This window comes from Crinia signifera, chromosome 2 (genome assembly GCF_055691185.1).
Source record: "Crinia signifera chromosome 2, ASM5569118v1, whole genome shotgun sequence".
Taxonomy (NCBI): domain Eukaryota; kingdom Metazoa; phylum Chordata; class Amphibia; order Anura; family Myobatrachidae; genus Crinia; species Crinia signifera.
In genome coordinates this window covers 391621996-391636958 of record NC_139218.1, presented here as the reverse complement: position 1 = coordinate 391636958, position 14963 = coordinate 391621996, and the positions used below count along the sequence as shown (strand labels likewise).

Genomic DNA, 14963 nt, shown 5'->3' with positions numbered 1-14963 from the left:
TCACTGGCCTCCTGCACTACCAGCTCTCTCCCCTCCTGTCTGTCCTCACTGGCCTCCTGCACTACCAGCTCTCTCCCCTCCTGTCTGTCCTCACTGGCCTCCCGCACTGCCAGCTCACTCCCCTCCAGTCTGTCCTCACTGGCCTCCCGCACTGCCAGCTCACTCCCCTCCAGTCTGTCCTCACTGGCCTCCCGCACTACCAGCTCTCTCCCCTCCAGTCTGTCCTCACTGGCCTCCCGCACTACCAGCTCTCTCCCCTCCAGTCTGTCCTCACTGGCCTCCCGCACTACCAGCTCTCTCCCCTCCAGTCTGTCCTCACTGGCTTCCCGCGCTACCAGCTCGCTCTCCTCCAGTCTGTCCTCACTGGCCTCCCATACTCCCAATAATAATGCAATGCATTCACAAATTTTGTAAGGCGTGTTTATTCTTTCTTTCTGGTCGCTGACCATTGCATTTTCGCTAACTAGCGACCCATGCTGAATGAGGCCCAACATCGATGTTTATTTTTGCGAGTGCCTGCGCCGGGTATATTTCTTGTACACACATTCTGTTATTGGTGCTGCTCCATACAGCGGTCATTGGAGCTGATGTAATTACAGTTACGCATAATCTCTCAGCCATAGTGTCTGGCCATAAATCCTGACCAGGTTATATATATACACAGTAGCCGGGGCTTTTGTTTATTCCAACATTTCCTTAATGCTGGTATCCATTCCTGTTTTAGACAGTAGTTTTTGTCTTATTCTAAGTGGCTATTCCCGAAAACCTCAGCTGTTACGGCTTTATCACTATCCTCAGAGGCCTTCTCTTTAACCACTGAACAGCGTACAGATAAATGCCCCAGACAGTCTTTTTATACTTTAGACTCCTCCCCCTCCCAGACTGTCAGGCATATGACACTCCCCCTTAAAGGAGTTGCTCACAGCTGCTCTGTTTGATCAGTCACACACATTCAGCTGCACCAGGCTGCAGGGGAAAAATGAACTTAAGTCAATAGAGCTGGTAAGACACACATTTCCTATCGTGAAAATACATGACTTCCATGGTCTTAACAGTTAAACACCCCTGGTTCCCACTGAGCTCACTGGCACAATATGGTAGCTTAGAATAAAGAGAAGTAAAAGAGGGAGTGTCCTTTTATCGGTGCACCTTATATGAAATAAACCTTAAAATATAACCTTTATTAAGCATTTATTAAAAGGCTGCGAAAATATATTAAAAACAACATGAATAGACATACATGGTTGGGATAACACACATAAAAACAAGGGTGGCAGGCAGGGGTTGCTCAGAATTTCTTTTTTTGAGTATGAATAGTGTTTGGACACCCAGGTCTGTTCGGTGGATTGTGGTCTTGAAAGGACCCAATCCCTTCCTGCTACTAGACCTTCTATACTGGGTGCCTATAGAGACTGGGTTATGTGACCTCTATAGTTTTTAGATGTCACTATCCTATAACAAGGATATGAATGATTGCTGATCACGGAGTGTGTGAATGTGCATGGTGTTTGCACATCACCCAAAAATATACTGGGTCCACTATAAGTGGAATTTATAGAATAATGAGGGTTGTCCTTTTAAGTAATGTTATCTCAAGGACCTAAATCCCAGGATGAACCCAGTGGTGGGTTATCTCGGCAATGTATTGGCTGAGTCGCCCAAATATATGAAAAAAACTGGGTCCACTATAAGTGGAATCTATAATAAGGGGTGTCCTTTAAATATTATCTCAAGGACCTCAACCCCAAACAGTAGTGGGTTCTCAGCAATGTATTGGCTGAGATACCAATAATACCGTGAGAGCAGGGCCCTGAAGAAGCTACACTGCGAAGCGCGTGCCGGCTAGCGGTGCGCAGGCAGTTGTGCTGGTGCTCTTTTCTTTATTTTTCATATATTGTATTTTGATTGTGTGTTCCGGCAGTGCCATGTCACTGAAGCCCTTGACTATTTCACGTGCTCTCACTCTCTAAACACTATTCATACTCAAAAAAAGAAATTCTGAGCAACCCCTGCCTGCCACCCTTGTTTTTATGTGTGTGATCCCAACCATGTATGTCTATTCATGTTGTTTTTAATATATTTTCGCAGCCTTTTAATAAAGACTAAATAAAGGTTATATTTTAAGGTTTATTTCATATAAAGTGCACCGATAAAAGGACACTCCCTCTTTTTCTTCTCTTTATTCTGATTAAAATTGTTGTGTCCAGTAGTAGCACACCCCTATTTCCCAAAAAGTGATACCTCACTAAGTGAAATATAAAGGGGTCCACATTCTTATATATCCAGTCTTGTGCGAATGACAACCCCCCCCCCCCCCTCCATACAATATGGTAGCTTAACAAATGTGTAAACAGGCGGAGAATATGACACATTGGTCGACAATGGGAAGGTCGATAGTCAAAAGGTCAACATGAGCATTTTGTGTTGCATATGGCTTGGTCCGTCTGTTGGTGGACCAAAGTTTCCAGGAAATGGAATTTATGGTCAGTAACAGGCGGCAACCGGGGTTGGAATAGCCCACAGGGGAAAACATTTTTGGTCCCCATTTCCTGAGCCCACCCCCCCCCCCCCCCCCTCCTTGGGGACTAATTGTATTTAGAGGCCCAAACCATGGCCACGCCTCTGTTGTTTTCTGGCCACACCCCCTCTGGAGTCTCGATTGTGGAACTGTTCCGTCTCAGGGGAGTGTCCTGGATGTGTAAGATGGTTTTCATGTCGGATCACGAAATGGGGCACCTTTTTCAGATGGATCTTTAGCATCTGTTGGTGCAAGTCCTGATGATTAGAGCTGCGGACATGAACTTAGTGGGCGGGATGGGCATTATTGTGCAGAATTTTGGTGTACTCCCTGAAGATGCTCCTCCCATTAGCGTAAAAGGGTCTTGCTGCTGGGTCTGTGCATCATATATGCAGAATAAGGTTCACATATATCTGCTTGAGTATGTTTTCATACCTGCCTACCCTCCCAGATGGACGGGAGGCTCCAGTTTTTTCTGGTAGTCTCCTGTACACCTGGATAAGCAAGCAGATCTCCCCACGAACAAATGATGCGAGTGAGCACTGAAAAGAAGCCCTACCAGCACTGAACTGTGACATGCTGGGCCGGGAACACTATGGTGGAGATCTACTAAGGCTCGGAGGGAGATAAAGCACAATCCCATCATCTCTGCTGTGTTTGCAAAATGTCAGAAGCTGGTTGGATGGTACGTTATCTCTCTCCACTGTATCACGCTCCAAGGCCTAGTATCTCAGTAAAACCACAGTGTGTTCACCTTCCCTAAAATGTACAGCATAGGGCTAAAGATTTCTATTGGCATTAAGCCAAAATAAAAATTTGGCCCCTCCTGCGGCTGGCACGTGTTATATTGCCCTCGTCCATCAACTCACTAACCCATTGTGGGTACAGCCAGGATGTGGCCGGAGAGAACTAGGCTAGGTGTGAGCGGGTTCATGCACTTATATGTAGGCCTGCATCAGATAAGAGTTATAAAGCAGGGTGCCGCACAGCATAAACTAACGTGATCACATCTGGTAAATACACGGCTTTATCCTATGTAAATACAGGGGGAATAAACAGACGCCTTTATGTGCCGGGTGGGAGCAGATGGGTCCCTAGGACACAGCTATAAAGTTTTGTGTCACTTGTGAAGTCCCGAATGTCCATCAAATATCGTGCGATGGGGGCTGGTGACGTTTTTGTCCCCAATTTCTTCCCATCTCATGCTCACTACCAGGCGTCAGGCCTAGGCCCTTATTCAGATCTGGTCGCAGTACAAATTTGTTTGGAAAATGGGCAAAACCATGTGCACTGCAGGTGGGGCAGATGTAACATGTGCAGAGAGAGTTAAATTTGGGTGGGGTGTGCTGAAACTGAAATCTAAATTGCAGTGTAAAAATAAAGCAGCCAGTATTTACCCTGCACAGAAACAAAATAACTCCCCCAAATCTAACTCTCTGCACCTGTTACATCTGCCTCACCTGCAGTGCACATGGTTTTGCCCGTTTTCCAAACAAATTTGTACTGCAATGCCACTTATTTTCTGTTTAATTGCAAGATTCTACAGTAGGTTCTGCGAATAGGCCCTTATTCTGATTGACTCGGTCGGGTACGAATTTGCAACGGGACCGATGTTTTGCGCATGCGCAGCAGCATTTCTGCACATGTGCATAAGCTTGGAGCGTGCAAAATCTGTTCGCCGAGTGCACGCTCGCTGCCTTTCGAACGGGGGGTGGAGAGGGGCGTGGGCCATTAGCACCCCACACCCCTCATGGTTAGCACCCCACGCCCCCTCATGGGGTACCGGCCTGGGCCGTTAGCACCCCATGCCCTTCATGGGCGTCCGCATGAAAATGCGTTTGTCAGGCACGTGCGGGGGGAGGGGGATGTGTAAGCAGTAAGCAAGTGGGGCAGTAAGGGAACGGAAGCTGCGCCACGTACCCTGGGCCAATGGTCATGTACATTGTACGGCCTTGATAGTCATTACGCAATCTGGATAGCACTTCGCCAGTGGAGGGAGTATAGAACGGGTGTTATGTGGCTGGGACAGGGCTGGTTGGTTAATATCCTGGCAGGTGCAATTTGTATCATCTGCAAGTGGTTTGGCTATCTTGCTCGGAAACCCAGGGAGAGGGGATTGCAGTGGTCTAGGCGTGATGAGGGTACATACCCTGCCAACTTCCCACTGGTGGGCCGCTTGGCTCCGGGGGTGGCAGGATTGCATACGATACATCGAGGGCTGATGGATCCGACAAATCCTTAGTGCAGCCCCTGCGATTTCTGCCTTCGATTCGGCCCCGGAATCGGAGCTTAGGCACTTGCGATTTGTCACTTTCACTTGATTTATCTGTCCGATGTGTCGGAATCGGGTGAAAAGGGCCCAAATCATATAAGTGTATGGGTACCTTGAGTCTGGTTGGTTGGCGATGCTGCAGTGTTGTCCTATGAGGTGGAGCTATCATCAGAAGAACCAATGTTTTATTGGGATTGAATGGAATCACTTTGTCTGAGCTGCGTAGGAAACATCATGGATTCCACCAGGTAAATCGCAGGCACACGCCGTACCTCCACGTTCCTAACGTACAGTCGGTGCCTTAAACCGAATTATGTTGCCTGCAGCAAAATTCCGGTCTGAGAATGTGACCTTGTTATTTCATGCTGACCGAACCTTCACTCCAGCCTCAAGTACCACTTACAGGAGCAATTATCGTTTCAGCTGGACGCACTTATGAAACGTGTCGCCTTACCATTGTGATAACGGACGTTATCTATAAACATGGTACAGTATAAATAATAGCCCAGAGATTTATTGTACATCCGCAGCAATAACAGGAAGCTCAGACACTTACGAGTCGCTGGGAACGCTGACATTAGAACCACCTTATAACCTGACATGTATCCAACATTTCCTGGGTTTGTCTCTATGACTGCTGCTGTGGTTATTAATCCGGACAACTCCCAACAGGCAGGGTGAGTGTTGCTGCAGTCAGTAGCTTGTATGGATTCCGACGGTGCTTTCCTGTAATCTGCAAAAACAGCCTCCAAATCGGGCGCCGCCTTCTAGGAAACGGACACAAGAGGTCCTACTGGACCTCCAGCATCTGTCGGGGGAAGGCCATGTGCCCAGCGCTACCTGGAAGCCTAACCCTCCGCGGCATACTTACATTTGGGATTCTGGCTGTTGGGAAATCCGCCGTTGGATTCTAATGCCGGTCTTCTGACCACCGGCACCGCGGACGTGTCAACGTTGTGATGCCAACTCCATCCCATTCATAGAAAAGAGAAGGATATACAAATATCCAAAGAAGGCGCTTGGTGCGAGTTTGCTTGGCTAATAAGCAGCAGTCTAAAAAAGGGGTAGTCAGCCCCAATACAATATACAAGAAAAAGGGGGTGGTCGACTGCGCTAGGGTAGGTTTACGAAAAAACAATTTAGAGCATGAATTCCTAAAAGAGAGGTCAGGTGTATAGTGAAAAAGAATTACAATTTATTAAAATGGACACAAATGTACATATCATAAAAATAACAAATGACTAAAAATTGATGTATAGTCACCCTTAGATTTGCGACTGTCCAGTCCACTGGATTTTTTGTGGAGAAAAGACTTTGATTTGTAATCCACTCAGACAATTTTTGAAAAAAGATGATTGCACATCTGATGTTGGTGTCCCGATGTAAGGAATCAATTTCCAAGGGACGGACGGCAGGGGAACAGTGGGAGGAATGGTACCTCAGAAATTGTGGGGGGCCAATTCACTTTATCTGAGGGACATTCAGACGATGGTGTTAGCCTTCTCAGTGCTGGTGAATGTTTTTCACTCACAGGGAGCACTGTGCGCCTTACTTGATGTTACCGGGCTGTTATTAGGGGGTAGCGTACCTCCAGGAGATAGTGTTCGCCTCGGATGGATGGAAGGTCCAGGTGTTAAATTGTAATTCTTTTTCACTATACACCTGACCTCTCTTTTAGGAATTCATGCTCTAAATTGTTTTTTCGTAAACCTACCCTAGCGCAGTCGACCACCCCCTTTTTCTTCCATCCCATGCATATTGCATTTGTTTTAGTCTGTGCTACGTTTATGATGGAAGCATTGATTTTAATCTCTTGCCATAATTAAATATTAATCTTTACTGGAAGCTGGTATCAATGGACTTCTGCATAATTCACCTCCTTCTGCAAAGTGCGCCAAGTGCCTACCTAGGACCAATAATATACTGAGCGCAGGTGTAAGCAGTAATGTCAGGTTGAGCGACGCTAGTAAATCCACTGGAGATAACACCACACGCGTGTTCCTCAGGTTCTGGACCATGACTGGTTGTCCGTTGGCCATATACCAGGGAACTGGCACATTGTCGTAGTGGAAAAAAACAAAAACGTATGTATTAATATGAAATTTGGTATGGCGTTGTTTAAGAGACGGTTGTACACAATAGTAATAGCAACTGTCCTCAGCAGCGCCACCTGTCTTCACACATAGGTACTTATTGATCCACCCTCTTATAAGTCATTGGAGACTGACTTATATTTGTGGGCAGCCGGACAAAAACAGGGCGTTAGCAGCCCGGCCCCCGCCACTTCGTCCTGCTCGCAATCCCAAAGGAACGCCCATGAAACGCTGCATGTTACAGGTTACAGGCTGATACATGACAGCGAGGAGCTGATTGGTCGGTAGTTTATCTCTCTTCACTTTTTCTTGTAACTAAGGGGGGATTCCAGTTTGTGGCAGTCCGCTTTTATATGGGCATGCCTACCATTTATGTGGGCAACCTGGAACGCCCCCTGCCCGTCAATCAGGCAGCGAGCCCCTTCGGTGATGGTCATTCTCACCAAAAGGCGCTTGTTGCGGGGACTGCACATGTTCATTGGTGATCAGGTCTGAATCACCCCACTAATGCAGCGATTGGACGTTTCTATATTAATTAGATTTTTTTTTACCTTGCTAAATGTTGCTCCCAATTGAATTCCCCCCCAAAGAGAAGAAAATGTACTAATCTTGGAGAGAGATAAAGTACCAGCCAATCACAGCCCTGTAATATCTATCTATCCTGTTTCATTACTGTATTTGTTTATCTTAAATACTGTGTTGCCGCCATCGGGAGACCAGATCTACCGTTTGGCGTATAAGCTGCTTTTCCTCATGCTGTTCCGCAGCTTCTTACATCACAATAGGTTCTAGGGTTCAGTGTTTCAGAAGGGCCCGGTACATATCCTGCCCCACTTTTCTGCTGTTCCACATTCCGCACACTGCGATCACGCCCTCGCCAGAAACGCTTTATGACTTTTCTATTTACTTGCATCTTATATTCCTGCATCGTTGTTTGCTCTGTTTGATGGGTATTTACAGCTGGGAAATGCAGCTACAGTGGTGTTCCCTAAGTATACACAGCGCTGTACTGCCCCGTTATTACAGAACCAGTCCGTAATTCCTGCGTCTGTATATTATTTCCACAACTCCTATAAAATGCTCATTTAGCGGTTTGATGTATATTGGGCTGTTCCGTACACAGGAGAACCGGCAACACCCAGTACGCAGGCTTTTGGCTTGTGTTCCGATCTGGAATCTGGGGGTCATTCAGGTCTGTGCGGGCCATTGCGCATTCGTCTGCGCATGTGCATAATCGCTTATGCGCATGTGCAGGTCTTTACTGCGAGTGGCCTCAGAGGGGGGGGGGGGGGGGTACAGGAAATGCCCTGCGTTTCCAGGGTGTAACCAAGAAAACACTGGGTGAGCCCAAAACAATGCTGGGCATCCACTTCCAAACAGGGGCGGCAACCTGCCTTCTGGGGGCTGAGCGCCCTGTTCTCGGAGCACAGCGCCGCTAATTTCCGCCGGGAAATTTGCAGAGTAGCGGAGGGTGGGCATTCATGCGGGCAGCGTTACATGGTCAACCAGAATCAGGGCCTCTCTCCGTGTGCCCCAGGGAAGCTTACACATACTTAACTACACGGACATTGCAGGAGACTCCCAAATGTCCAGGCAGTCACCCGCTCTCCAGGAAGAGTGGACTGCTCGCCCGTATCCCTCCCGCTTCCTAGTGAATGGGCAGGATGGGGAGATTAATGATAATCCCAGCACGGTACAGACTCATCAAGGCTAAATGGTGTAATTGGCGTCATTTTAGCCCAGACCCACACAGTGTGGCGTATCCCTCCAACTTGGGGGCATTGCCAAAGGACCGAAGTACCCAGCTCTACCCCTTGAAGTCTTTTAAATTACGGAAGCATGAGTTTACAATCTATTATTCCCACCACATAAACACACATGGGTTCATGTTTTGTCACAAGATGGCCGCCATATAGCAGCTGTCCTTCATCACAATATAAGCCCCGATCCACATAGAACTATAGGGTAATAAGGACAGTGAGGAATTATAACAGCAAATTGAGTTTATAAATGTTCAGTAGACGAAAAGGCCTTGATCCGCAAATGGACTGTTACTAGGGATGGCCTTCCCTACCGTCCACAGCAATGTATATAGGCCCACACACCTGCTGGCGATATCCGGAGTGTGTGGGCCGGCATTATGGAGGAACAAAGATCACTTATCTCCTGTGAGGTTCTAGAGTTCATGCGGTATATCAGATAAGGTGAGCTGATGAGATCGGCATGTGGCCTTGATGTCACACGGTTTGTATAGAGTGATATATGTTCCTCCCGTATGGGAAACATGACATTACTGCAATAACAATGCGCTTATCTATGGAACATTTTTGGACTTCTAAAGCTACATATCTCCAAACCAGCTTAGTCTTGTATCTTCTGCACCTGGTAGGTCACATAGATGGTGCCTTGCATCCACCGTTTAACTACATCGTTTATACCCCCCATTCCCGACTTCAGCTACAGCGTCCGCACTGCAGGAGGCCGGGGGGCATTAGCAAACCTCTTTACATTATTAATGATGCCCACTATGCCCAGTCCATACCCAACTGTATGCCAACAACAAGCCCAGAGTTCACCGACACATTTTTGACGTGCTCAAAAATAATATCATTGGTATCCCCATTTGCTGATGTCACTGCATCATCCTTCCCAACACTTGTCACTCAGGATAGACCATCACTGACACAAATGGTGGCGATTCGGATCCTGTTAGGGTGTGTCCCGGGGAGCATGATGGGGAGAAACAAGTAGCTTCCAACATAGGAGATCTCTAAATTGGCAAGGAGTGTTACCATTTAATGATGCCTGTATGTGCATCGTTTGATAAAGGTGTCCATGAATGGGATGGAGACAGAGTGAGCCCTCAATCTGGGACTTTCCCACCTAAATTGGGGTAATCTGAGAGTTATGACTCTCTCCTTAAAAATTCCACTAGACCATTGGTGGTCAAACCAGTCCCCGAGATCTGCCAGTAGTCCACGTTTTCTAGGCCACATGTGGTCCTGTAGAATGTGTCTGTTAGGAATGATTGCACCACAATTGAAAATGTGACAGTTAATAATTACTGCACCTGTGATCCAGCTAGGTGGTCTGGGGAATGTGACAGTTAGTAATGACTACACCTGTGCACCAGCTAGGTGATCTGGGAAATGTGATAGATAGTAATGACTGCACCTGTGCACCAGCTAGGTGGTCTGGGGAATGTGACAGTTAGTAATGACTACACCTGTGCACCAGCTAGGTGATCTGGGAAATGTGATAGATAGTAATGACTACACCTGTGCACCAGCTAGGTGGTCTGGGGAATGTGACAGTTAATAATGACTGCATCTGTGATCCAGCTAGGTGGTCTGGGAAATGTGACAGTTAGTAATGACTGCACCTGTGTTCTGGAAAACATGAACATTTGGCAGATCTTGAGGACTAGGTGCCCTACACAATTGCCAAAATGCATGAGGCACAGTTCTTGGCATGGAGCTGAAGCAGTCCCTTTATAGTCCCAGATATCAGCACAATAGCCCCGATCGTCAGGATTTCCCTGTGTTAATACAGACAGTGTGGTGGCGAAATGCGTCTCCTTCTGTTTCTGGCATTATTAAACATCAGACTTGTGCACTTGTCTGATTAGATATACAGGGGAGTTGTGCTAAGCTACAGGGGCAGATTTATTAAGCTTGGACAAGAGATAGACTGTTTGAAAAAGACAGTCTTTTTCAAACACAGCTGATTGGCTGGTGCTTAATCTCCTTTTACCTTTTCTCTGCTTTATCTCCAGTTTATCTCTTCTCCAAGCTTAATTAATCTGCCCCATAGTGAGGAGAAATAAAGTACTAGCCAACCAGCCCCTAACTGACATGCTACAGACATGACAGTTATGGGCCGGTTGGTTGCTACTTTCTCTCTCTCCCCTCCATCCCTCTCTCCAGCTTAATACACCTGCAACACAAACTTGCAGCAAGACTTTTATTTCCGGAGGAGCAAACATTAACCAATGAACGCAGCGCACTCTTTTATCGCCCTATCTGATAAGAGATGGAATATATATTTTAACAACACTGGTTATTGCCGCTGTCATTCATGTGACTTAGCTGAGATAGTGGAAAACTGTTTCCTTGACCCTGCAGCTGAGAAATGATTTATAATAAAGCAGTTTACTGTTGTACTTCAGCGGGTGTTCGTCATTAAGGAGAAGGCATTGGGAATGGAGGTACTTCGGCGTGTGGCTGTGAGTATTGTATTGGCAGTAGTTCTCCATTCATCACTGTTTTATTAATCTAGCGGCATTTAGCCGAGCGTTTATAGACCATCAAAGTGACCAGTGGGTCTATCTATAAATCAAGCCAATAGCCTCTTTTTGTTTACGTTTGCCGCAGTGTACCGTCATTAAAGAACGCAGCACCGGTGAAATAACTTTGTCATAGTTTGGGAATATTTACGTATTGATAAATAGTTGCATGAACTTGTATCTTTGTTTTTTTTTTGTATAGTCGAATAAAGTTTTCCTTGTTAACTAAATTCTTTCCCTTTTCTGCTTGTCGTAGGAGAATAGGGACGTGAACGCACCATGAATAACACCGGAAATGCCGGAAACTCCACCTACAGGTGTAAATTTGACGAAGACTTTAAATATGTTCTACTTCCGGTGTCCTACGGGATTGTATTCTGCGTGGGGATAATACTCAACGTCCTATCTTTGTATATCTTTCTGTTCCGGGTTAGGCCGTGGAATGCCTCTACCACGTACATGTTCAACCTGGCTATATCGGACGTGATGTATGTCATCTCCCTGCCCCTCCTCGTGTACTATTACTCTAAGGGCGATGACTGGCCGTTCGGAGAGGCCTTGTGCAAAATTGTCAAGTTTCTCTTCTACACCAACATGTACTGCAGCATCTTCTTCCTGCTCTGTATCAGCGTCCACCGCTTCCTGGGAATCTGCTACCCAATGAAGTCGCTCGGTTGGCTCAAGGTGCGGAATGCCCGGATCATATCAGTCATCGTCTGGATTGTAGTTATCGCCTTCCAATCCCCGATACTCTACTTCGTGACCACCAGCCAAAACGGGGACACCACCACCTGCCACGACACATCCAGCGTTGACATGTTTGACACCTTTGTGTCCTACAGCACCGTGAACCTGGCCCTGCTCTTCTGTGTGCCTTTTGTCATTATTATTGTCTGCTACGTTTTAATGACTCGCACTCTTTTGCGGCCGTCGGCAGCCTCTTCCGACACATCCAATTCCAAGAGGAAGTCTATTAAAACGATCATTATTGTACTGTCGGTTTTCATTATTTGCTTTTTGCCCTTCCACGTGAACCGTACCTTGTACTACTACTTCAGAAAGTTGGACCTTGACTGTAACGTTTTGAATGCAATCAACATAGCGTACAAGGCGATGCGGCCCCTGGCGTGTGCCAACAGCTGCCTCGACCCCATCTTGTACTTTTTCGCCGGACAAAGTGTCCGAAGGAATATTATTTCTAGGAACGGGATAACCAAACTAAAAAGCAAGTTCTCAAACTATCATAATAGCTCCAGTTTGGTTATGAATGGAAATGCCACGGAAAATACCCCCGCATCCAGTCCCAGTCCGACGACAAGTACCAAAGTGTGACTAGCAAGCCATATCCGTGAATCGCTGGAGAAAATGCTGTAGGATTTATAAGCTGGCATGTCGCAGTACGTGACACCGGTTCTGTAGCAGCTATTGGACAATCCATTTTTCTAGATGTTCTTGGACAACTAATGGAAAATCCATTATTTTAGATGTTCTTTCACAACTAATGGGAAATCCATTATTTTAAATGTTCTTTAGTAACGAATGGATGATCTATTATTTTAGATGTTCTTTAATCAATAATGGAATGTCCATTATTCTAGATGCTCTTTAGCAGCTAATGGGCAATCCATTATTCTAGATGTTCTATAGAAACTAATGGACAATCCATTATTCTAGATGTTCTTTAGCAACTCATGGACAATCCATTATTCTAGATGTTCTTTAGCAGCTCATGGACAATCCATTATTCTAGATGTTCTTTAGCAGCTCATGGGCAATCCATTATTCTAGATGTTCTTTAGCAACTAATGGACAATCAATTTATTCTAGATGTTCTTTAGTAACTAATGGAAAATCCATTATTCTAGATATTCTAAGGCAACAAATGGGTGACCAATTATTCTAGATAGTGGACATGTTTTTAGAAGAAAGCAATTACTGTACAAAGACTTTATCCATAACGCTTTTAAATTATATTATAGAACTATTTATTTAGAAAGGGAATGACAGCGGGATTCGCTACAGAGCTGGTCGAAGCTATTGGGGATCAGTCTTTGGAGAATGACAGGTGTAAAGGTTTCTATCCGTCACTAGATTGTAACCTGGTAGTATCTTCAGAGGGGAGAAATTTACTAAGACGGGAGTCCTGTCGAAGTGGGATGTTGCTATGGGCAACTCATCCGATAGTATCATCTACTGTAGAAGGTGCTAAATAAAGAAGTAGCGATATCGTTAACAATTTCCAGACAAACATTATAGTGTATACACATTAAACGATGTGTTCAGTGACATCACCAGCCCCCCGTCCCCCCCGCTCCATGCATGAAGTCATTGACGGTATACTCAACACTGAAGTACATGCTCATAGGATATTGTTAATGAGCCACGGGAGCAGTAGAGGTCTTATCCTCTCATTTCCTTACTATGGGGACAACAGGGTATATAAAACGGGGTGTATCGACCTGTTGTTGTCTGTCGTGCCTGCGTTTATCTAGCCAGAGGCCGCAGGCCGCACATGTATACTGTATATACAAACGTATGCGAGTAGGTACACCTACCACAAGCGTATACATTTAATTTATTTTTTTTAAAGAAGAATTCTAGGATTAAGCGCATCACAGGCCCGATTCAGAGGTGGGTGCGGTGGCAACGTCAGACGCAGGCGGCTGATGTTTTTAGTGTGCGGGTGCGTCCGGGGCACACCACACACGCCTCCCGATGGATTTCGCTCAAAGAGGCAGGTCGAAATTGCGTGCAAATGCATGCACGTACACTGCACAAAGCAGCGGTACGACGGTACTGTGTAATGTGGCGCGCTCCATATCGCATCATAAACATTATCTTCTGATTTACCGTGCAGCCACCAGAAGGTATCGCTAACGACCCGCGGGAGCGCGCATGTGTCCGATACGGATGGTTAGTCTTTCCGATTTGCCTGGAAACGACAAACCGTTCCGATGTTGTTGTAGAGTGTAGCCGGCCCTACATTTAGGAAACAATTAAAGATTAGTAAATACATGGGAGCTGACACGTGTGGGTAAGGGTGAGACTGCCCGGAATGTTCCGTATCTCGTCTCTCCTCGGTGCCCGACTGTTCTATTGTAGAACCTGAAATCCTGCGATATTACATGTGTGTCTAATTTCCATGTCGTATCGTATCGCATTGTAAAGATTTATGCTAGAACTACAATTGTACTAGAGATTATACCCGTCAATAATTCACCTTATATTAGTAGGTACAGTAAAGCAAATTGTTTGTTCTCTGATACAAAAAACAAAACGCTTGTTTTGTAATAAATTGATACAACCTGTGTATGTGTGACGTCTTATTCTATTTACGGAATGTCACCTTTTAAAGGTATGTTTATAATATATTGCATAACACAGGGGCGTCTTAAGAGAGGAGGATTCCCCTGTGCAGCCTCCTCGGCCGGACCCTCTTCTGGGAGCAGTATGGTCTGAGCGCTCTACTGCACATGCTGCGCTGTGGAGTCTGAGCACTAGAGTTCTCAGACTCCACTGTGAATGCGCAGATCACCGGAAAAATGGTGATCCCAGCCTAGCCCGCCTTGCTCGACTGCCATCCAACAGTCTCAAGATCAACACACGCATTAGGTTGAAAATGGGAAGGTTTACAGTGAAATGGTTGACATGAGGCGCTATTTCATACCCTACCATCCACCAGGGCGTGGACAGAGAATAGAATAGTGTCCCATACACTGATACGGTGTCCATGTTGACTTACGTCGACATTCAGCACAAAAAGAGTGAAAACTTATGTTGACACTTAACTTAAAC

The 14963-nt window shown here is 46.0% G+C and overlaps 1 protein-coding gene across 1 annotated transcript in view; it reads left to right on the top strand.

Annotated features, from left to right (window-relative positions):
* Positions 1-14456, top strand: part of LOC146058230 (P2Y purinoceptor 2-like) — a 40441-nt gene extending 25985 nt beyond the window's left edge. Inside the window, exon 2 of the mRNA XM_083170385.1 lies at positions 11425-14456. Within this exon, the coding sequence (XP_083026511.1) occupies positions 11448-12500 (1053 nt within the window). The 5' untranslated portion in view covers positions 11425-11447 and the 3' untranslated portion in view covers positions 12501-14456. The remainder of the gene's footprint in view (positions 1-11424) is intronic.
* The last annotated feature ends 507 nt before the right edge of the window (positions 14457-14963 follow it).